The following is a 25,540-nucleotide window of genomic DNA, read 5'->3' on the forward strand; positions in this document are numbered from 1 at the left end:
GACGCGCATTAAGAGAAATGGACCGTGGGGAGTAGTTTTTCGATGTGCTGGTACAAAATCCAGCATCATGACGTGAACGTTGTCGCGCGTGACGGGCGTTCGATGTCATCGATCGCCGGGCATCCTGATCGATACGCGCGTGTCGCAAAAGAAACGAACGAGTCCGGCGATCCATTTTTTCGCTCTTCTTCCGCAACGAGCGAGCTCCATTAGTCCGGGATTGGTCGATGCGCGCTTCAGCGAGCACCATGGTACTTTTTGCGTCGGCCGGACCGGTTGAATAATTGTGTTTTGCAACGTCCGCGAGAGCGCTTAGCCGAACTCTCGGGCATGGATCCAAAGAAGAATTAAGCAAAGAGGGAACTTGAAGTACAGATCTATAAAAGGAACAATGACATCGGGTGAATCGTGCAGTTTTTGGAACGATCGCCGATCGCACGGATCAATCAAGCGTTTGCGCGAAAGGAGACACGATCTGCGACAGTAATTAGCATCATGATTTCCGAAGTGAGTGCATATCGCGCGATTGTTTCACGTTACCCTCAGACCGCATGCCAAGCACTTCTTCGCAGAAAGTCATTAAAACAGCATGTGTCAGCATATTTCGATCTTTATACAATAGAAAGCGGATATGTTCGGGATATGATTACAGCTAAGATTGGAACCAACAAATCTACTGTTTTATTCTTATATGTTATATAAAGCGTAAATTTGTCACGTTTTTTTTAATTAAAAAATTCTTTAATCAAATTGATTTTTTAAGCGAAAGTCAGAAATTGAAAGTTTTAAGCTAGGATTTATATAAATAATTAAACAAACAATTAAAGAAATTATGTTTGTAAAGAAAATACAAAAAAATATTAGTGCAAAAAAATAATTTATTTTTTAAACTGTTTCCAAGAAATGTGTTCAACATGAATAATAAAATGTACATTCTGAAAGTGAAACATGAAATGGTAGATGAATGCAAATAAAATACTATAATAGATAAATGCAAGCATTTTAATAATAGATTCTGCTTAATATAAGCGATATATTTTAATTAATTTTTTACTCCTAATAATAATTTAATTATTAAATATTTTTAATATAAATATTGAAAAAATACATCTTACATTCTTCATTTTCTTTAATAAAAAATTATGTTATTATCTTTCTTATTTTATATAGTTTATATTTTCATTTTTCTAACAATTAATTTAACTTTTATTTTCTCTCTTATATTTTATTAAAGTTGTGGATTCTTTACTCAGTTTTTTCTTATCCGCTTAACATATAATAATTCGCTTTCCTATTTTCTGTCAATCAATATAACCCGTCATATTACCGCAACTGAATCTTTGTGTTTCTATAGATCTTATCCTTCTAAGGATTTTGTCTAAAGTTGCTGTATTCTTTCTTTGTTATAATTTCTTTTTATTATTTAAATCTTAATATGCTTCAACATTTTGTCTATTAAATTCTTCTAAAGTCTTCTAAATTATAAACCTCATACAATTCATACAATTATATAATTTGATCAACATGTTTCAGCTCGTTCTATTCATATCGATGTTTTCATCGTTACTTCTGATCGATGCAAAACCAGAAGGACATGCACACTCTTTCCAACATTTTCTCGGTCCTGTGACGGGCACCGAACACGAAGTCAGTTGGAATGACGACAACGGTTCTCATGAAGATTACGTTGCTCAACCCCATTATGCCTTTTCGTATGGGGTCGAAGATTACCATACGGGCGATTATCACGGTCAAAAGGAGCACAGAGATGGTAGGTTTGCGTAGTTTGAATGGAGATTAATCTCTTGTACTTTAGGAGGATCCCCTTCTTGTCATCTCGTATCTACTGCGAAGGGGGGAGAATAAGAATAACCTACTTACGTACGCGGAATCGCGATGTTGAGCTCCGAGGGAGAAAAAGCTGACAAATGTACTGGGATGAACGTAGGACAGACTGATTGTGCGAATAAAAGTGGCAACGTGACCTTTGCTTGAGCAATTTTATAATGTTACTCTTGGAATACGCAATGAAAAGGCGCGGCATAGTAATTCTTTTGATTTGACTTACATATGCTTCATTGAACGAACAATCGGCAGTGTTAAGAATATTTCACTAATGCCGTTTACCGATGTTAAAAATGATTTTGAAGGAATAAAAGAGAATTTTAGTGCGATCGTACCTATGTTGCCATTTGCTTCTAATCTAAATTTCAATATCATGTATTTTACATAGAAAAGATATACATTATTTATATACATTACTTAAGAAAATGTTCTCTGATTTCCTATAATTCTTATTTTAAATATAATCATTTGTAAAGTTTATATCGTTCCCTTACTTCAAAAATGATACAACTCAAAAAATATGATTTTTGAATTGTTACTATGAATACGTTAAGTAAGGATTACTCTATCAAAAATAAACTAACTCACTTCTTAACTAACTCAATTCACTTCTTCGTCTGTCCGTCAAACAACATTTATATCATTTTTAAGAATTTCAAAGAGATTCATAATATATTCTACAAGAATATATTTTAAATAAATTAAATCGTATCGTTTTTAATAGGAATAAATAGGAAGGACAGTCTTCTACAGAAACATTTTAGAATTTTAGTAATCGAAGAAGAAATTATTTTATTTTAAATTTTAGTTAATCAAGATAAACATAAACTGCTGATATTTCGAATTATATTACTTTATTACTTTTGATGAATTATTCCGGATTTGTTATAATTTTGTTGAGCATTAAAATCATCAATCAAAAAGAATAATTTCTTAAAGAAAACAATAATCATAAATGACATGATCATGTTTTTAAAAGTATATTCTTTTCATCAATATTATTTAATTAATCAATAATTTTCTGTTAGATTAAAAAATAATTTTCCCTCTTTTTTGAAAAATTCAGTTTTCTTTTTGAGCTGTGTCACTTATAAAGTAAAAGAACGATGTGTGTGTGTGTGTGTGTGTGTGTGTGTGTGTGTGTGTGTGTGTATGTGTGTGTGTGTGTGTGTGTTGCGCGCGCGCGTATGTGTGCGTGTGCGTGTGCATGTGCGTGTGTTTCGTTTTATAATCAGTCTGTCATGTATGTGATAATCACAATTCAGCCACTTGCTTTAAAAAAGCAAATACCGAAAATCTTCATAATATCAAAGCAGATATCGTTTTTAATCGTCTCATTTTTCATAATTTCGTTTTTCATAATTTAATAATATTTTTACAAGGCCTGATTTTCTCTATACAAAAATGAGATCATTGAGCGTCGTCAAGTTTTAACTGGAGCGAGAGATTTCGTAGCAACGCGCCGAGAGAAAAGTTAGGAAGGATAAAAGTGTACTGCTAAAAAACCACGCTTCAGTATTCCCGCCTTCAAAGGCAGACGCGCACCGGCTGAAAAGTTTATAACCATATAAAGCTTAGATAGCAGCTATTGATAGAAGAGTCTCTGAGCAACTGCAAACGCGATATTCACCAACGCGAAACTAATTAGAATAACTAGGGTCAATTACAAATCTCGTTTACATTATATTTTAAAGCGGGAATATAATCTAAATTTAACAACGTGCATTAAAGCTATCGTTGAAATAGGTTATAAGAAATTTATGTTTTGATGGTGCATTAGCGGAAATCCACAATTGTGTATTAAATGCGTGCATACGTAAAAATGTCAAATTAAATTGCAGTTAATCAATTATTACATTTAATAAAATAATCTCATTTAAATAATTTTCTTTATTCAATGTTTGATGAGCGGCATGTTTCTATATTTAAGCTGTACTACATAAAATCCATCGCTTGTACTACGTAAAATCCATCCACGAAATAATAGAATCATAATAAATTTATTATGAATCATCAATCATAAGCGAAATTATTTATACAATATATATCTAGTTTCCGCATTTATTAATTTCGAATTTACATATATATGAATGAATTCAACAAACGAAACGTAAGACGATAAACATGAGATTATTATCTTGATTAATGAATCATTTTATAATTTTTTAATTAAATAAAAAATTCATACACATAAAGCATTTTCTGAACATATGAAAAAATTTCCATCAGTTCATATACTTTTTAATAACATAAATTTAAGAGATGATCCATTTTAGTAGTTTATTTCTTTTTTATTGTAATTATTTAAACTTTCTTATATTATCATGTAAAAAAAATCATCAATGATTCAGATATAAATTTCTAAAAAGAACGAAAATCCTAGTTTAATATTTTGTCGCCTTTATCTAAAATTCAATTCGTTTTTATAAAAAGGAACGACAACGCATGTCCGAATGTCCAGCTTTGCGTGAGGCAACGAAAGACAAATAACTCGTATGTCGATGTTTTGCAGGCTCAGATGTGTTCGGGGAATATATCGTAAAGGAACCAGACGGTAATATTAGAACGGTGAAATACCGCGCCGGCAGAGACGGATTTCACGCCAAAGTGCTTAACAGCCATCGAAACGATCGTGAACAAGACATTGATCATCATTATGATCATTAGTAGTCCTATGAGGCTGGACATACTGAACTCAGCCGTTTTTCATCGTGCGACACTTCGTTTCTTTTTTTTTACATCCATTAGCTTGGTTAGTTAGGAGTAATCATCGACATCTCATTTTGCACTCATTAAAAGCTTGGTTAAATATTCTAACATTTTCATTTCTCTCAGTTTTTCTTAGTGAATCACTTGTCTAGTTTTACGATTAGTTTCATAACAGAGTCATTATCATAAAAGTCTTTCAATATTACGAAGTGGCCTTAGAGTTGTGAAAATTCACTAAGCTGGTCAATTGCACAATTAGCGAATTGAATTTTCTTTGGAGAAAATTATTATTTCTTCTGAGGAAAGCTGTGCAGCTGATTGTAATCAGTGACATTGGATTATTAATTGGTCAATTTCCGAGCAAAATCGTCCGACCAAAGAAATAGTCTTGCGAAAGTGCACCGTATAATTCACTGTCTGTATTTTTACGTCTATATTTTAATGTAAGTTAAGACAGATTATTATTACAGAATGATTTGATTAAATGAATGAACAAATTGAACGATTTATAAATTAAAAATCTCTCTATTCTATAAAAAAATATCTTTGTTTTTAAGTAATAAATATTAATTATAATATGAAATGTGTACTTAATATATATTTATATCCGTTGTTAACAAATATTAGATCTTTGATGCAAATATTTAACATACATTATAAGATATAAGATATATGCTGCTAATATATCTTGTATCTTATAATATATTTTATATTTTAAATATTTTTTATTTTTTATTAAGAATAACGAATATAAATATAAATTAGCAATATAAATTGAAAGTAAATAAATATCTTTTTGTCTCTAAATTTTTGCATTGCAAAGATTGAATCACGTTATTGTTCTCGTGGAACCGGATACAAACGGATTTCCAGAATGCATCAGCATTCTGTTCTCTTGTCTCAGCTCTTACACAATCCTCGTCAAACGCTAAATGATTACCACGTATTGCAGTGAAAGCGTATCACGATAGGCATTCGGCAAATAGACGTAATATTCAAAATTCAATTTGTTAGACAGCCTATACAAGCGAGGTATTGTTTGCTTCAAATTACTTTCCGTCCTCCTGTGAAGAGCACAAACTAGCCAGAAAACCGATATACAGAAACAGCTATAAAGCCGATCAAATTCCAAAGAATACAATGTTTTTTAACAGAATTGACGAATAATCTAATTGAACTGCTGTTATACTAAACTTGTAAAACAATTAAACAGCTTTTTATTTAAATCATTTTATTTTTTAAATAAGCAAATTTAATGTGCGATAATATTTTATTCGTCAAAATTAATTTAAAATGCAAGGAACGAAATATTTAGTATTTATTTATACTTTGTGAAATGTTAAGTATTTCATAATGGCGATAAAAAAGAATTGGCCAAATAGCGCTCGAATACAATGGATTATTTCGATCCGAAGTGAAAATTTTTGAACAATAGTACAATTTTTGTACAATTGGTATCATGAGATTCTACATTGAAGGTAAAAAGAATTCTGAACTTTTTCTTCTATCAATTTATTTGCATTCTGTATTTCAAATAGGATACTTTAGAACTTAGATGTAATTTTTATAATTGTATATAACTATAATTGAAGACAAAAACATTTCCGATATATCATAAATATTGCATGCTTATATATTTGTATATGTTATTTAGAATCTAAATTCTCGATATGTGCGTTTCTCTAGTGCGATGTTAATTACAATTCTTATAGTAATAATAATAAAAATATTCGATATTGTCTTCGAATAAGAATAATCTAATTGTAAGTACCGATTTCAGAATACGATTAAGCATAAGGAATTAATTTCAAGCAATTGTTAGGTAATTTGTTCACGGATTAAATTGTCATGAATGTACAAATAAAGGAATCTCAAGAATGATAATACGGAATTGTCGTTGAAGATTGACAGGTAATTTAGTTCTTAATTGTCACGCTCTGTATTTCAATTCTTATTCTTATGCAGTGAAAAAGTTATTCACTGAAAAGATATAATATTATTACATTTCCGAAAGTTGCTTATAATAACAAAAACAAATTAAAACACCTTTAGAAAACAATATTTACGGTATAAATCACGCTACATTTTATCTTCTTACGGAATGAGAAAGTTATTCTCCATGCATATTTAAAGTGGTCTCTGCAATGAGATTTGAAAGTGTCAAACTTAAGCTTTAAGCCATAAAAAATTGATCAATCGAATATGAAGAGAACAATTAACTATAATTCATTAATTTCTTACTGATTAAGGCTTAAAGGTTAAGTTTTACACTTTAAAATCTCATTAAACGTCGCTTAAAAGACATTTTCTAAACATCGCATGTTGTCTCGCAATTAAATGAGAAAACATGTTATTACATTTTCGAAAAATTATAAAACGCAGATTATAAAACACAAATTAAAACATCCTTTAAAATCGATATGTATAATATAAAACTTATTCGTGCGCAAATATTGTATATTGTTGGAAAATACATTTTATGCAGAAATTATGTGAGACATACTGACATACAGTATGTCTCACATAATTTCTTCTCGCATATATAAATCACAAAAATCACGAGACGTGTCTTGCCAAAATACAATAAAGGTCCGCAAAATGTCGATATTCCATTCTGGATGTGTCCACGTGTAATTTACATTCAGCACGCGGTCGAACAATAAATCACCAAACGCGACTGGGAAGAGTCGCGTGGTAAACACCTGATAACGCACTTTCCATAACATGCAATATCATAGAAAATAGTAAACTTGCTGGATTTGTACATTGTATAGAACGTTAATTGACGATATCCTGCATTAAACATTATAAATCGCATTTCAAGCTAGCGAATAAATGGGCTTAATTGCATTTCTATACAATAACCTGTGACAGATATCACCATTGTCAATAGCCATACGCTAATTTCATTCCTGAAAAAACGTATCATGTGTCATCTGCCTTTTATGCTGCAACGATCATTATTAAATGCAGCATAATTTTTTTTTGATATTAATAAAATTATTACGAGCACTTTAGGAATATTTCGATTGTTCGAAAATGACGAGCATTGTAAAATGACTGATTTTATTTTTTAATATATACAGCAATCAATTATTATTTATATATAGCGTTTTATTCTAAGCCTTTCGAATTAAGCGTAATTATTCAATCCCAATAAAAAATTTTCTCGCATTTGACTAAATCGATTAAAAAATATAGTTTATATACGTTTTATATTACTATTTATATAATATTTATTTATATAATAATTATTACGTATATTTTTAAAAAAACTATACATTATATTCATTTTTCTTTTAAATCAAAAAATAAATATTTTCTGATTAGGTATTTTACTGACATGATTCATAATTTAACGTGCTACGTAATTCATAAAAAATATTTGAAGAAACAGGAATATAAAATGTACAATGTAAAAAAATAAGTTTATTTTTATGGAAATTATAAATCGTCTGAAATAAGTTCTACTACTGTAACCTTCGAATCGAGAGACAAAGAAGTTTAGATTATTCCGCAGTTCAATAGGTCTCTCTATATTATGGCCTCTAATAAAAAGATAAACGACAATTGCACTTTGTATTTTACAGAGCGTTGAAATCTGTTGGTATAGCTCAAACAATGTTTATTTTATCGATCTTTGCCACAGATACAATTTCCTTTATAAATTCCAAAATGCAATGAAGATAGAAAGCGAAGTTATTAAAGAATCTTTGGTAGCGTTCTTTGGAAGTAGAAATTTAATGGAACAGAAAGACCACGATAAAAGAAAAAAAGAAAAAGAAGTATTAAAAAAACTAAAGAAGAAAATCAATTAAGTTCTGAATAATTAATTTCTCGCATGTATCGCTTCTTATTATTTTTTCTTTAAGAGTGAAATAAAAGAATTACCGATGTTTGCTTAATACTTAAAGCTTTATTTTAATAAAATTAAAATTAGTGATATTTTCGTAATTAATATTATGATTATATTAATTATTCCTAAGATGTTCACGAATATGTATGCTTTATTATTATTAATGCATGCATATAATTTTAATAAATAAATAACTCTTTTAAAGGAAAACTTCTGATTAATTTTATTATGTTAAATATGCCTTTAAACTTCATAGATGCTATAATAATACTTACAATGTAATAATAAATAAGGTATAGGTAGACATGAAATAGGTAGACATGGAATTTCAATATATTTGTGGGACTTGAGTATATCAATAATGAGAGACTACATAACTGGCAAATACATTAATATTGTGAACATCATAAATTTCGTAATTTATGAATTTTCATGTGATGAAGATTTAAATCTGTAAAAATTTGCTTGCCATAAAAACTATGTAATTTCCTGACGGTTACAAGGTATGTAATTTCTACTTATTTTATATTTCCGGAGTTGAATTATAAGATTACAAGATCCGCAGCTATAAAAAATAATAATACTGTAAATTATAGGGGAAAAAGGGATGATATGTTGAAGGTAACATTTTGGTGAAAAATTTGAAGAACTGATGAGTTTAGCACGAGATAAAATATTCAAAGCTATAATCCTTTCTAAAAAAAATTATCCGGAATATTTTATGTAAAGTTTTTAACTTTTTTTAACTTTTAAAAAATTACGAGTAATAGAAGTTTAAATAAAAAAGCATTTGTTTGTCAAAATCTCAATGTAATCTCAATATATAAGATTATGCACATATGAATGAAAAATGTTATCTTCGATCAAAGCGTTCTTCATGTCTATTATTTCTTGTAAATGTATACAATTTCCAATTCAAGCAAAGTGTGCAATTATTTGTTGGTCTTGAAACACAGTCCTAAACCAAAATTGAAATAGTAATGTTACAAATTAAATTGACAAGTAATTTAATATTATTGATGCAAATATAATATAATGTATCATAGAAAAATGTCAATAATTTGATGTGTATTTGTTAATAAGCATTTTAAAACTGTAAATAATTTATTGCGAAAAACATTATCTATAAAATTATGATTATATAATTAAATACTAATTTTTAAACTATTGTTCAAATGTGAAATTCAGCTTCATAATAAAGTTAAGACAATTTTTCAATCACGCTATTTTCACCATTTGCATTTTTATCTAGATGCATTCAATACTTTTCTATTATTTTACGTGTATTATGAATGGCTCCGTGACAACATTGAAACAAAAAGAACATTTATAAAAAAAAGTCATAGTTTTTCTAAAAAAAAATAGCAATGTAAGAAAATTACTATTGTTTAATTATCTGTAACAAATAATTTATAAAAATGATAAGGAAAACGATCTGGGACAATATTTGTTACTGAAACCAGTAAAATTTTTTCATTATTTTTTTCTAATTTAAAACAAAGCGAGACTGAGTACTTCACATATATATACTGCAAATCAATGCTAATTATCACCTTCATAAACTATTCAAATGACCACAAAGAAGTATTTTACAAAACTTCTTTGTAACTTCGACGTGTTGTACGGGCACGGATGGAAACCTATTTGAATGCCGTCTTATGTAAACTGTCTGACTAGTTTCCAGATTCATGATCTACCGTGAAACTAACTGGTCGCGCTAAGATGCATCTACGGTATGTCCTTCCCTCCTCATTACGAACACTACGAATCGTGATCGCACTACATAAACGCGAACGAGAGTCACGGGTCTCTTCACTAGTAACCGCAAATTACGTTAGTAAACGAAATTCCCTCGCGGATGGGAAGTCTCTCTCGCGCGTCGGAACTTCTACGCGACTGCGTTCTTCAAGTCCTTTTTTGCATCGAGCCTGGCTGACTGCGGAAGATAAATCTTTGTTTAAAGTTTTCGGTGCACTGCTCCAGGAAAACGTTGCGCAGGTATTTTAAATGTTACTTTAACTGGCTTTACATCGCAGAGAAAAAATTATCTCAGTCTACTTTCTCCTCTTCGGTTTTCTTTCATGCTGATATTCTTGCTAAAGAAGAAATTCCTTATAAAAGCGAGCATTTAATAAATCTTTCGATTACGTTAACATTAAAATTCTATTCCTATAAATATTTAAATAGAATTCTAGCCTATCAATTATTAATACATGTAAATCTTCGTCTTTTTAGGATATATAACATTTTTTAATGATCTTTTATCAAAAATAATTTGAAATACAAAGTTAAAATTTTAGTAATATATTATGCAATAGTAGTATATTTTAGAGACATCATTTTTATAAATCGTACTTGACTCACCCGCGCGCGCGTAATATATGTTACGGATTAATGTTCTATAAATTAATATATAAACTGAAACATATTATTTGTTTATACTACATGATTGAACAAATAAAACAGAACAAACAAGTTGATACGTGTTATTACAAAACGAGAAAAAAATCCAACAATAATAAAAGTTCACACTTGATAAAAATATCAACAAAATTTTCTAGTTGATAAGTATTATTATAAAACGAGAAAAATCCAATAAAAGTTCGCACTTGATAAAAATATCAACAAAAATCTTTCCTTTAATTAGCTTATAAATAAAACATAATTGTAATACGAAATTATCGTTTCTAGATTATATAGGCATTGATTTGTATAATATAGCTTTAAAATGAAAATTAATTATAATTTCGGTAATTCCGAATTCTCTTGTGAATATTATGCAGCAACAAAGGGGAGACAATAATCGACGTGTCATTTCATTTCAATGCGTGATATTATTTATAATATTGTCGCTTGACTTTTATCATTTTATTTTCATTTCACCTCCCATACCTTCCAACTATTATAAATTAATTAAATGATTTAGTTAAACGAAATTAGAATAATATATACATTTGCACAGTCGAGAATATCTGTTTAATACATTTGCATCTGATGCAAATATATTAATCTGACTTATTAATTTGTTTCCAAATATTGCAACGCTAATAAATGTGCTCTTAAATTATTCGAAAAGAAGTTTCGGAACTCGATTCGCCCTTATAAGTCAATCGATTGTAGGTCACGACATTAAGACGGAATTTACTCATCGCCGAGTTTGCATGGCGAACTGTACTTCGACATTTGTGCAAAGGAAATACGACGTGAGAACAGGAAGGAACTCCACTTTCGAAAATTACTCGTGGCTTGCAAGAATTGTTTACTTAAATTGTTTACGCTCCGGATTGGTACCTGTGTCGAATGTCTGTGTGTGAATACACTTCCTTCCTTTTTTGTAATCAATCACGTTGAATCGCGTAAACATATATGTGCAAATATAGTGTAAAATCTCGTCGAAGTTCTATAAATCTAAGGTATTCGCGTATTTTAGAACCGATTAAATCTTACATAAATTATAATTCCAATCCAAAATCGCTCATCACTTGCAAGATAATAATAATGTACATATGTCAATTATAAAAATAATAATTGTTGTATTTTTAATTTTATATGCATAATACAAATTATATAATATCATGCTTGTGTACACACATAATTAATAGAGACATAATGTATCTGTTTTCACTGATACATTTTGATGTCTTAGCCACTCACAGTTATCGCCGCTCAATAAAGAAAACAATAAGTACGGCTTGGATGTTACACAAAATAGTTTTACCACCCTTTAGAAACTTTGTTGGTCGTTTATCCCTTCGGCCTTTCGAAACTTCGTATTGGGTCGCCAACGAAACGCGGATCCAAAAGAAAAGTACATGGACTATGCGAACTAATGGTAGGATCCGACTTGACTCGAGAAGATTAAACGGAGACCGAAAGAGAGTCGAAAGTAGAACGAGAGTGGAAGCCCGCCCGCAAAGTGAAACAAATCGCCGCGAAGAAGGCCAGACGTGCCAACACAGCCGTTGATTTTTCCTCTAATGCCGCCATAAAAGGGACAGAGTCCTCACCAACTTTTTTTAACTTGACCTCACCGCTCTCTCCATCCGACTTGTTATTTCAAAGAGAAGATTATTTCTTTTACCACAAGAATCGCAGATAAATATTTTCAAAATCATTTATTATTATATGTTTTTTTTCTCCGATATGTTCATATGTTTGATTAAATTGTTAATCTTAATCACAGATACATTATATCATATTAAAACTATGTTAAGTACTTCTGTCAAATTTGCATTAAATCATATAAAGAAATAATAGAAACCGCCGATGTTGTATAATTAGAATGTTTGAGTATTTTTTAAAGAAATTTAAATTTATACGAACTTGATTTTTTTCTTTCTAGAAGTTTTGAATACGCTGGCAATTTTATAATTACTGCTGTTATAATTCATGCTCTTTCATTTGTATTTACTTATTGTAAAAATACTTTGTTATCTCAACGTTTTTCTTGAGAGTATAATAAAATATTTATTGTACGCAAATTAACTAAAATCAGGGAACCTATTATACATTCTTTATCTTTGCTTAGTAAGCGTCAGCGATTTGCTAGTCTCGTAAAACTCCTAATTACAGAATACTTTATCTTATGTTTACTGGCAGCTGGCATGGCCGGAACCTTTTCCTTCTCAGAAAGCAATTAAAAGTTTTCGGTGTGTTTTAATGTTTGTTGAAACGAATGAAAACTGTACACATTAAATTAAAGTTTGTAAAACTGATTAGTAGAAAGATCGGCTATGTATTTTAAATTACATCGTATACCCCTTAAATCATAAAAACATGATGTATAATGGCTGTATACTATTTAATAATTATTAATATTAAGTGACATGAAAAATAAGGTCAATTTAGTTACCTACGAGCATCGTATTGGCATTGCTAAATTAAAATTAAATGTGCGTGTAATATATTATTAATAATATGCAGCAGATTGCTGTTATATATAACAGACTAGAAATATTATCCAGTGTAGCGAGCGTGTGAATCGAAAACGATCAGCGAGCTATGCAAATCTGCTTGCGCAACTGCGCACGGATTGCGGGCTTATTAACTGTCGAAAATATTTATATCTCCGCGAGATTTAATTTGGCACTATATGCAAAGCGCGTGTATGCCAAATGCGCACTAAAACGCACCGACATATAAAAACGGCGATTAAAATTATTTATGTTCGGCGACGTCGGCGTCCTGCGTCCTCGCGAAATTTGCATTTTATCGTTCGTCGCTTTTGTTTGTAGTATTATCGCATGCTGAAAGCATCGCGTTGATGTACTTCATTACGATTTACCGTAAATTCAACCACAGCTTTCTCCTAGCTACACCAACTACACGACAAGTAAAATCGAAGTTTTTCGATATCGTAATTAATCAAAATAAATTTCCAAAATCAAATTGTTATTGCTACAAAAAGATATAAATTAATACTTCCAAAGAGCAACATCCCTTCCATAGGATTGCATCTCTTTTTTAAATAATAAATATAAATAGGTATTATTATCTGTATTTTAATAAAATAAAGATAATACGTAAATTGAATTTAGATTCAGATTTTAAATGAAAAAGGAGAAAAAATATTGTATATTGCAGCATTATTACATTTTAAAATTTCAAGAAATGTTGAACATAAATTTTATAAACAATGAAAATTAATTAATTTTTTATTTACTGTCGTTTTTACAATTCTAATTTTTTACTACAATTTTTAATGTATGCCAAAATAAGCATTTTTACAAAATTAAGCAAATGTAGCTCATGATCAATAATTAATATTTGCTAAAAATATGGAGAAAATATTGATTTAAAAAATATTAACAGTTTAAAACTAACAGTAAACTAACAGTTTAAAAAATGATAGTAGCTGTCTATAAAATAGTGACTTTATATATAGTATGAACCTAACTCTGCAAGCATTAATAAGCTTCATGAAATTGGACATAGACGCCTCAACGTGTTACATCCATCTTGCAGCATGACAGCTTCCGTTCAAAGCAGATGTTCCAGTGCATTAAAAGATCTGGCTGTACGACAGCGACGATTATTCGATGGATGGCGGAACCGGAAGTCGAAGATCTTAATCTGCCTTTAATATCCTGCGCCTGAGAGAACTGCCGAGTTACGATCGCAGGTCGCCGTTTGATTCGCAGGTCAAAAGAAAACTAGACGCTTTTGGCCGCACTCTCGAATGGACATCGCTCATTTTCTCACGGAGATAGCCAGAAAGAAAAGTAGCGGGGAACGAAGATTTCGGAGAGGGAATCTCACCGAGCGGAAACGAAATGTCAATGGAGTGAAATGCTCGAGGAATTAACGAGTTTCTATAAGTTCAGGTCGCATAGCATCAAGAAGAATTGATCGTTCTTTCGACTCCGTGGCAATCCGTTTCCATCGAGTATAAAATTTTTACTTAATCTCTTCAATGTGATTGGATTTGAAGATTGAAAGCGATATTATTTTGATTAGTTTAAATTTCGATACTGCAGATATATAAAAGTAATCTATAGATATTTACGATAACAATGCTCTTTTTCATGTAAAAATAAGTGAGAGAAGACTGATACAATTAAAGAAAAAATTATTCTACTGAGTCAGAACAGCAAAACAAAATTCAAATCTTGTAAATTATTTAAAATGAACGCTATTATATTAATTGTGTAGTATAGTAAAAATGAAACAATGATTTAACATTCTAAACAGATTAATCAAAAAGACATATTCCACTATTGAGATAAGACAGTTATGAAAGATAGATGAAAACTTTATGTAACAGCGACAGAAAATAATCTCGTTGTAAGTATACCGGTTTTCTTTTAAGCAAAACTATTATAGGGCTTAACATTCCGCCTTTTTCGGCGTTAAGATCTACTGTTACATAGAAGCAAATTTACGATTTATTCCTGTCACAAACTTACTTCGAAAGCGTAGCCGAAATTCGTCTTGTCTCTTGCCTGTCTCATTTGAAGCATGAAGACGATCTAGATGGATAAAAACTGAGAAGAATGATGATGAGAAATCGAAATATGTTAAAAAATTTACTATCATTTTAATTATCTAAAATCTTTTACCAACATTTAAAAATTGCTACACTAAAAAATGTAATTTACTAAATTTTAATAAATATTTATTTAATATTACTAATTTAAATATTTACTAAATGTGAACATATAATTATTTTATAAAAGAATCATTAATTTGATTTAATTTTTCTTTTGTTGATTAAATATTTATTTATTATAAATAACCGTTTTATTAATAATATTGAAAAAATATGTATTAAAATTTAGTAAATTTTTTTGCTCAATATATAGTACTATATTTAAAGTCAATCATTAATAGGGTAACTCTGGTATATACGTCGCACCTATCAAAAACTTAATTTATTAAGTATTATTTAAAATAAACGAACCATAAAACAGTAAAAACTTTGTACTGTCTACTACTATGAAAAAAATATTAGAAATATCCGAAATATTTATTTTCATATTAAAAAATAAACTTTTTGAAACCCTTGTATTTTTACCGTGTATTCCATAGAGGTAGGATATATGGCTACTCATAGGGGGAGAAGGGATATGTACGGTTCATGAAAAATTGATAAATAATGTATATAAATAAGATGTAAAATGACATAATAATAAAAATAAAATGTATGTTTATAAAGTTTAGTTAAGGAATAGAAATGGTAAATAAGTATATGAAATAATAAATAATAATTATAATCTTCCTACATATATTACAAATGTTATGACATGAGGTACATATTTCATATAATGTGTTTATTGCATTTAGTGCATTGAATTCAATCTGCGCACTTTGTATTTTGGGTATAAATCTCACTTGCTAAAAATGCCGTATATCCCAAAAGGATATACAAGTGGGATACAAGATAACAAACTAAAAAAAGAACGAAAGCAAAACATTTGTATTTTGCTATACAACATGCTTTACTATTCCACTACACGTATATATCACGAAATAATCACTAAATTTTTACACGCCCTCATCATTTTATATAGACTTTAATTTATGATGGCGTTACTTATTATAACACAAATCAATTCAACTCATAATAATTTCATTAATATTAACAGCAAGAAACTAAAATCATAATACAATACTAATATAATATAAAAGCATGTAATGGAATAATTGCGGGAAAATTATCCCCATTTCTATTTTTTCTGACTTCTGCGGCATAAATCCCCGCGCGGCGTATTTGCCGGAATTACCCTATATTTTTTATAATGTATTTATTACAATACCTAAAAATATTATTATAATTTAAATATACACATGATCGACAATTTTATTTTAAGAGATATTTTAATCGTGCAAATATTATTATAAACAAAACATTTGTAATAACTCAGCTAAATTGTTTATCCTTTATACATGCAAGTTAAATTGTTTATCCTTTTTTATATGGTTAAAAGAATTTATTTTACAAACTCAAATATATGCATCGAAATGAACATCGAGTGTGAATTTATGTAGGCTCGTAATCCATAATACAAAAGCGAAGTTTGCTTGGACAATATAAAATGCGTTACATTGAGATCTGAACAGCTTCGAAAATACAGACTTAGAATTTTAAAGCCACTTTACGGACAGATTTTAATTCCTAAAGCGCTTTAAACTGTCCTGGAGGCTATTTAAACTTGCAAATCCGTTCATTTGAGTTAGATCCCGATAGTGCTTGTTTCCCTTTAAAAATGCTCTTCCACCCGGAATACGGCCAAGCGGTGGAGTATTGCATTCCGTTCGCCGCCGCGATTAAAGCAATTATTGATTTCGCATTCGCGTCGGCCGACACGAATTATTCGAAATATTAGCGAATTATTCGAGAAATTTGCCGCATTGATTACACGCGGTTGCAGTTGAAATGTGACTGATACAATAGAATTGTAATATTATCAGTCACGTTTAAGACAGACTAATTATAATTTATTAAATCATTTTTCTATTTAAAATTAAATTGTTAAAATTAACAAAAACTTCAAATCATATTTTATTTATTAACGTGTATATTTATTATAATTTAAAAAGATTTATTTATCCATATATATTTTGTTACGTAACACCATTAAAAAAATTCATTGCAGATAATTATTTTGTTTTAAATTATCGATTTGTTTTAAATCTTACTGTAACAATATACGAAGTGAAGAAAAATTTGGCCACAAAAAGTTTTGTGTTTATCAAAATTAAATCATTTATAATATTTATTAATAATATTATAGTAACGTAGATATATTTAAAAAAGACAAATTGTAGAATGTTAGTTACATCTTATTAAATACCAAAAAGGATATGTATTGAAAAGTGCATTCCATTGGCTGATAAATTGAAAACCGTTTTATTAATTGTCTAGAAGAATTTATTCACACATGAAAAGACACACGGCCTTTGATGTATTCCTGAAGCGCCTTAAAACTCTATCAAAGCTAAAAGTAGCCATTTTGAATATTAATTATTATTTTTTATACTAAATAGAATGGAATACTCCATTTTTTTTTAATATACGTTATCAATAATTTGATACACGAAACTTTGTAGTCAAACTTACTTATGTGTATGTTGTGTATAAGGTGACAAAAAGATATGGTTTGGTTTTATTAAATTATTAGTAACGTACTTTTACAAAAAGAATAAAATATAAAGTATTAATTATATCTTATCCAGATATATAATAATTAGTATTCAAAATTGCCACTTCTAAAAAAGACTTTTTTAAAAAAAAACGTAACTTGTGTCCCGAATGTAAATACGATGTGCCTATGAGAATTTTATTGTGCTCGATATCGCGGTGACCAAATCGACTATTGCAATAGAATTAAACATGAATCGCGCAGGGGCACGATCTAGAATGTTTTGCAAAGAAAATATTATGATTTTTTTTTTTTGCAAAACGTTCGAGATCGTGCTTCTGCGCGATTCGTGTTTAATTCTATTGCAATGGTCGATTTGATCGCTACGATATCCAGCACAATAAAAATCTCATAAGCATATCATATCCATATCCGGAACACACTACGTTTTTTAAAAATCGAAATGTCACTAGTGTCATCAAATGATGCGATATTGTAGAAAAATGACAGAAGAGGAAAAAAAAGAAAATACAAAAAAAGCATGATTGTTGAAAGGTCAAGAGAAACAAGAACTTAGACATATATCTACGTTTACGTATCTCATGTCTATCTATTTCATATTTTATCTATATGTATGTAATATCATAGAGATAGAGAGGGAGACACACACACACACACACACACACACACGCGCGCGCGCGCGCGCGCGCGTGTGTTCGAAAGCATGGGAATTTGATACGCGCGACAAATCAGAGCCCTGACATTAAGGAATTCGCCTTCTTGTTTCGCACATCAATCAATTTATCAATTCATGTCGCTAGATCTGCTGCCTTATTATTGTTAAACTTGCTGCTAATAGAATAATCAACAAGTTTTTTTATTGGTTTTTTTCAAATTTAATTTCTAATTTAATATGCTTTTATCAGAAAAGCAGCTAGAGAAAATTAGGATTGAGAAGTAATACATTACATATAACGCCACTATCAATATCGTTGCTTTTTCGCTAACGATTTATTACATTTTTACAGTAATAATAACAAATAATCGTTACTTTTATTGTCTATCCTTTATTATCTTTATATCTCTTCAACAGATCGCATTATTTTTGGATGGAAATATTTTATTTAAATAGAAATTTAAATGCTGAAAAATATTTTGTACTTTATATCTTAAGCTGGATTCCAATAATCACTACCAATGCTAAACATCTAGATATGTAACTTAAGCTATAAATATTTAGTAAATATTGGAATGCGCTCTTAATAATAGCATTAATATTTATAACATTTAATAAAAATTGTTTAATAAAATTTGCGAATTAAAAAACTAAGTTTTTAAAAATAAGTATATATTTAAAAATAAAGATATTAATATAAAAAATTGTAAACAATTTATTAATAGATAAATTCAATATAAAAAACAGCTTGCTTTATAAAGATTAATTTTAATATTAATTTAAATACTATAATTAATATTAATTAAATTATGTAATTTTTAAGTCTAATATTTTTAGCATTACAAAAAAGTAACAAAAATAATGAATTATTATTTTTTAAGTAACGGTAATGATAACGGTTCGCCAGCTTGAAAAAATTGCAATCTGCTAGGAACAAGGAATAGCAAGAATAATTTTTATATGCACATTTCTTTCTGAAACGCTGTTTCTTTAAATATTTTAAATAAAATAAGAGAATAGAAAATATATACATGCACATTTCAAGAAAAATAAAATATTTAATTCAAAAGATTCAAAAGATGTACAGAGCATAAATATATATATAGCCTATATGCAACAGAATTTAAAAAGTCGATAAGAACTTAAGAAAAACACTATATTGAGTTAATTTAATATGATCACATTTTAAAATATTACAATAATTATACAGAACGGTATATAGAAATCAAACTGTCTGCAAAATCTCATTAATCGAAGGGAAGTTAATGATTTATGTTTAGTACAAATTTCCTTAGAGAATACCCAAGTTTTACAGCTGCGAGAAAATGCACGAACAGGTACTTTTTATAACTTCGCTACAATATTTTTCATTGCTTCGGCTGGATCCATTTCACGGAATAACAATATTTTCTGATGTTATCGCGAGAGGAGAGAGAAAAGTGAGAAAAGGGGGAAAGAATTCCAACACTCGGATCTCTGTACATCTTAATTTAATTTTCACCTGTGCAAAAGTCTTTCGGATACGCGATCTGTAGGGAAATAGCTTCTCTTGTGCAATCTTCCTTTTCCTTTTTATTTGAGGGTCAATCGAACACATAGAATTCCTCTTTTAATCTTGTTTATACTTAATCCTTTATTACATTTTTTTATCTGTCATATAATACCATATAGTAAAAATAATTATGCAGTTAGTTTAGAAAATACAAAAAATATAAAAGATATTAAAAGATATAAAAGATATTAAATAATAAAATATAAAAAAAATAATAAAATAGAAAATAATAAACAATTATTAGATTTTATCTTTCCTTAAACAAATTAACGAAAATATTTGAGGCATTTATTTTGCTGTAATATGTAGTTAGAAACACATCTCTTTACGCAAAAAAGTAAAAAATTATTAGTATTATATTACTATATTTTTATTATTTATGTCTTAATTTTCGTAGTATTATATTTTCATAATTAATTTTTATAAAATTACGTATGTACATATACCATAATACCTATGCAATATACATATAATTATAAAAAGGAATGCGAAAAATAAATTATTAAAAATGAGGTCAAAAATTAAATTTCTCTCATAAAATCTCTATTACATGTTCAACTGCTTTCTTCAACAGAACAATGAAATACAGAGTCATTTTGCGTAAAAGTCTCTTATAAACAAGTGGACACGGTCCCACATAACATCCCTTAATATGTCAACTGCGTATAATGCCTTAAAAGATACTGTTAGACGCGGTTATACATCGACAATATGGGTTATCTAACTCTGAATTGGTGACTCGTTGTCTCTTTCTGGATTATAGTGCTTTCTACAACATCGACAGGGAAAGAAAATTTAGTTGAACTGGGTTAGCGCTAAACCACGTCACTACCATCGGCCCTTAGTAGTAGATACATCCAGGATACGGGACATGCAGTGTAACGCCGCATTGATTACAAAAGCTAAAAGGAGGCTTGCGCTACATCAATATAATCGAGCTTGCATCAATATAATCGATATTCAGCGGATAATCGTGACTTGAACGAGCATTAATTAAAACTATTTTAATAAATTAAATTAAGGGCTTGTATGGGAAGGTCGATATATATGTATATATTCAAGGTATATACAAATAGAATTATTTCGAGAAAGATGAATAGAACTAAAAAAGATAAAAGTTTAAAAAGCACATGCACGAGTACGTAAAATAATTTATATCGTGATATACATACATACATGCATTGTTAATATTTTCATAAAAGAAAAATCGATTCAAAATATGTATTTTAAAAATTGTAAAGAGAAATATAAATATATGCAAAAATTTAAATATTTTTAATTATTATATATAACAAAGCATAATGAAAAATGGAATTTATTACAATCAATTGGTTAAAATAAATATTTTATAACAAAGATATTGTTGTTTCTCTCTATTTTTATAAACGTATTGATGAAGGAGAATTAAAATATACATGCTTAAGATTTTGCATTTACTTCTATATTTATTATATCTATACGTACGTATCTGTATTTTTCTGCATGATAAGATACGTAAATGATCCTACGAAAAACTATCTATTTTCCACAGTATCAGTGCGAATTGTAAAAAATATTTTTTTTTCTTTACAGAAAAGAGCGCATCGCTCTTATTATTGCCTGATGCAAGAATCGTGTACGTAATTTTTCTTCCTGAATCCACGGTTTTCACGCCTGCAACATTCCGAAAATTTGAAACGCCAATTCAAAGATTTTAGCGAAGTTTCCCTTCGTTTTCTATTTCTATCGGTAATCGAAGATCTCAGCATCATCTGTAAAAATGTTTATTTCTTAACGAAAAATGAAAGCCAGTGATTGTATATACATATATATATAATAGTAAAAAATATAAAAAAATCCATCAGAGTTTACATCAGCTGAAAATTCTGCACAGAAAATTCTTCATTCTCATGTGAATGTAAAACGAATCAAATATAAACGTTTCGCACTTTCGATTTGAGTCCTTATCAATATAAAATGTAAATCTAAATTAAATAACGCAAATTCCAAGATAGTGATTCCCGACACTTCAGCTCGTTCTTCTTTATCCAAATGCCAAATTAGTTATGTAATGACTAATCAAAAATATTAACTTATACAATAATAATATAAACTTACATAAAGTAAAACTGAAGTCATATACATTGTGTCAAAAAGTAGAATCACATCGCTCATAATTTTTTTAAAAAATACTTCTTAATATACATGACTTCTACTTCTTAATATATATATATAAGGGGATTAATATCTTAGAGGATTCATCAGAGGTCACAAAGACGTTTGTCCCAAGCTATCTCAGATGTTATATAAAATTGATTGTCGAGATTGTGAAGCATTATATGTGGGCCAAATAGGTAGATGTTTGAAGACACGCATAAATGAACATCACATAAATTAGAACACTACATAGCATCCCATAATAACAGAATATAGAATTAATCATCAGCATGATTTTGATTGGAAAAATATTAGATATTAGATGAGGAAAGGGTGCTTAATAAAAGACTGATTTCGGAAATGATCCATTTAAAGCAACAGAAACAGAGTTTAAATTTATAGAATGATACGTATTCTTTAAACCCACTATATATGGATTTGTTTATGGAATTGTGGCATTGTTTCCCCTCTTTGTTCTTATTTTTATTTTTATTTCAATAACTACGTGATTTTATTATAGTATTTTGACTCTCATTTTATTTCTGACTGTCGACCACAAGTTCTTTATACTGAGTCGCGAGAAACGCTTACATGTAAGTTAATAAAATTAACATTCAGATTAATGATTTTAATAATTCTCTAATTATTTTTCATTTTTCTTTTGAATAACTATATAGCAAATCTAACAATTTGATGAGCGATGTGATTCTACTTTTCGACGCAATATATATGACTCCGGTTTTAATTTATGTAAATTTTTATATTATTATATTATTATAAGTTAATGTAAAATCGCGTACACGAATTCGAATCACTCAAGCACGTACGAAAGATGATAAAGACGCAGAGATGTAAAGAATGATCTTGCGTCTCATGTCCTAATGCTACTCGCGCGCCACAACTCTGCCTCGGAGCACTATCGATGCATGGATTGATCGATATAAGAATCGATATCGAATCAAGATGATCCTGCATTCACACATTAATATTTTTGATAATCATTTGGCTTTCATTACATAACTATAAAATTTAGCAGTTGGAAAAGAAAAATGAGCTAAAGAAGAATGAGCTAAATTGTCGGGAATTATTTTCTTGGAATTTGCATTACCTATGTAATTTAAATTTACATTTTATATTGATAAGGATCCAAATTGAAGAATCGAAACGTTTATATTTAATTCAATTTGTTACATGAGAATAAAGAGATTTTCTGCATCCGAACAGCTGAGGTAGGCTCTGATGAGCTTTTTTATATTTTTTACTGATAGATTCTTTCGAGCCTCATTTTATACATATTTATTTGTTCATATATGTAGTATGTACATAAATTTAATATAATAATAAAAACGCCTCTCTTGCAATTTAATTTGCAAAATTGGATAAAAAAATATCTATAATAAAGAAAAAATATGCTAATAATCAAAATTTAATAAAAAGCGAATTTAATTGGTATTTCATTCAATAAAAAAATTAATGATCTATTAGTTTATTATTAAATATCGATTATCTACCAACTTTTATTGCTATTTATGAACATTTATGTTAATGAGTTTTTATATAATTCTTATGTGATTTTATATCCATCATTAAAATATAAATTAATCAAGAATATTCTAGCTAGTCTCTTAGAAAAATTTAATATCATAAAATTTTTTGCATATTTTAAACTATTATGTCATGGAAATATTCATAAAAATTGAGCATTGTAATGTAACATTTTTATATTTCAACAATTTTGCAATTGTTGAATTTTGCAATTGTTTGTAAAATACCTATACATACAAAAATTACATACATATCACGTATGCATTCGCATTAAATGGATCTACCGATGGCTAATGCAATCTAAATTTTCTTAATTTATATTAATTATTTTCATATATTTACATTAATTGGCATAAACAAGCAAATTTATTTTTTAATAATTTATCATATTTTATTATGTTTGTTCATTTTTAGAACATATTTTGGTGTAAATATAACTTTAATAATATCAAATATAACTTTTGTAATATTAAATATAGCTTTTATAGTTTATTATTATTATTGTATTATAGCTATTGTAATATCAAATATAGCTTTTGTAGCTATTGATATTAGATTATTATATTGTTATTAATATTATATTAATTATATATTATGATATATAACTTTTTAACCTATATAATATAATTATTAATATAACGGCAGTTAGTTATTTTCAATTTTTGATTGATATTAAGTAAATAATTACTTATTAAACAATAATAAATTAAATTTACTAAAATTTAATTTTTTTACGAAAGAAATAAGAGTCTTAACTTTTAGTAGGCACTTACCTACAAATACTTGAAACGCATACAGTTGTTTTACATGGTTAACGCAATAGATAAGATAAGCTTACGAAATTGTAGTTGTAAGCGATAAAGGCCTTCGAATAATGACAATCCGTCAATCGCACGCGTTATCGTTGCCACTAGCCAGCTCGGGCAGATAATACTACAACGCAGGTAAAAACATATCATACTCGTCCGTCATTTGCAGCATTGACAACGAAAATGTTTCCGCGGAATCTGCTGCTGATACTGCTGCTCACCTGCATCCTTTACAACCACAGCTATGCACAAGAAATAAAGGTATATATATTTGTCAAATCCAAATGTTCTATCTTGTAAAATTTGCTATCGCTCGACATTATCATTTTTTCCATTAAATCTCACGAATTGTATAACTTTGATATATAATTTTTGTTTAATAAATTTTAATATTTCTCTCAATCCAATGAGTAAAATATCTAAAATCGCCGTGTAAATCAACTTGCAAAATATTTTTCAAAGTCCTTTATAAAATATCTTAAAGATATTTACTTAAAGGACTCTTAAAGTTGTCTTAGATGTCAATTTTAAATATTCTGATCATTGGGAATATAGTGCATCTGATAATTTTATGTTAAAAAACGTAAAATATCCATTTTGATCAATTCTTCCAATTTTAAATTTAGTATAATATAATTTGTATTATATAATATAATTTTTTTCTATGTAATATGCATATAATGAATCATTTACAAAATAATACAAAGTACACTGAAAAAGTAATGTTGTTTCAACAATTATTTTAAAAATAATTTCTTATTAATTTAACAACAGTATTAATAAAATAAATAAAATTTTATTAAAACAAGAGCATAAGTATTTATTTTATTA

At 28.6% G+C, this 25,540-nt stretch overlaps 1 protein-coding gene across 1 annotated transcript; it reads left to right on the forward strand.

Annotated features, from left to right (window-relative positions):
* Window positions 1-495: 495 nt before the first annotated feature.
* On the forward strand, window positions 496-4,512 carry LOC105622065. Its single transcript, XM_012203500.1, has 3 exons — window positions 496-507; window positions 1,534-1,771; window positions 4,358-4,512. Exons 1-3 carry the CDS (start codon window positions 496-498, stop codon window positions 4,510-4,512), a joined length of 405 nt encoding a protein of 134 aa, XP_012058890.1.
* Window positions 4,513-25,540: the final 21,028 nt, after the last annotated feature.

This window comes from Atta cephalotes (assembly GCF_000143395.1).
Source record: "Atta cephalotes unplaced genomic scaffold scaffold00039, whole genome shotgun sequence".
NCBI classification, from domain to species: domain Eukaryota; kingdom Metazoa; phylum Arthropoda; class Insecta; order Hymenoptera; family Formicidae; genus Atta; species Atta cephalotes.

Excerpts from the sequence above, each read along its gene's own strand:
- LOC105622065 (XM_012203500.1), top strand. Across the intron at positions 1,772-4,357 it reads TCAAAAGGAGCACAGAGATG|GCTCAGATGTGTTCGGGGAA; the intron begins GTAGGTTTGCGT and ends GATGTTTTGCAG.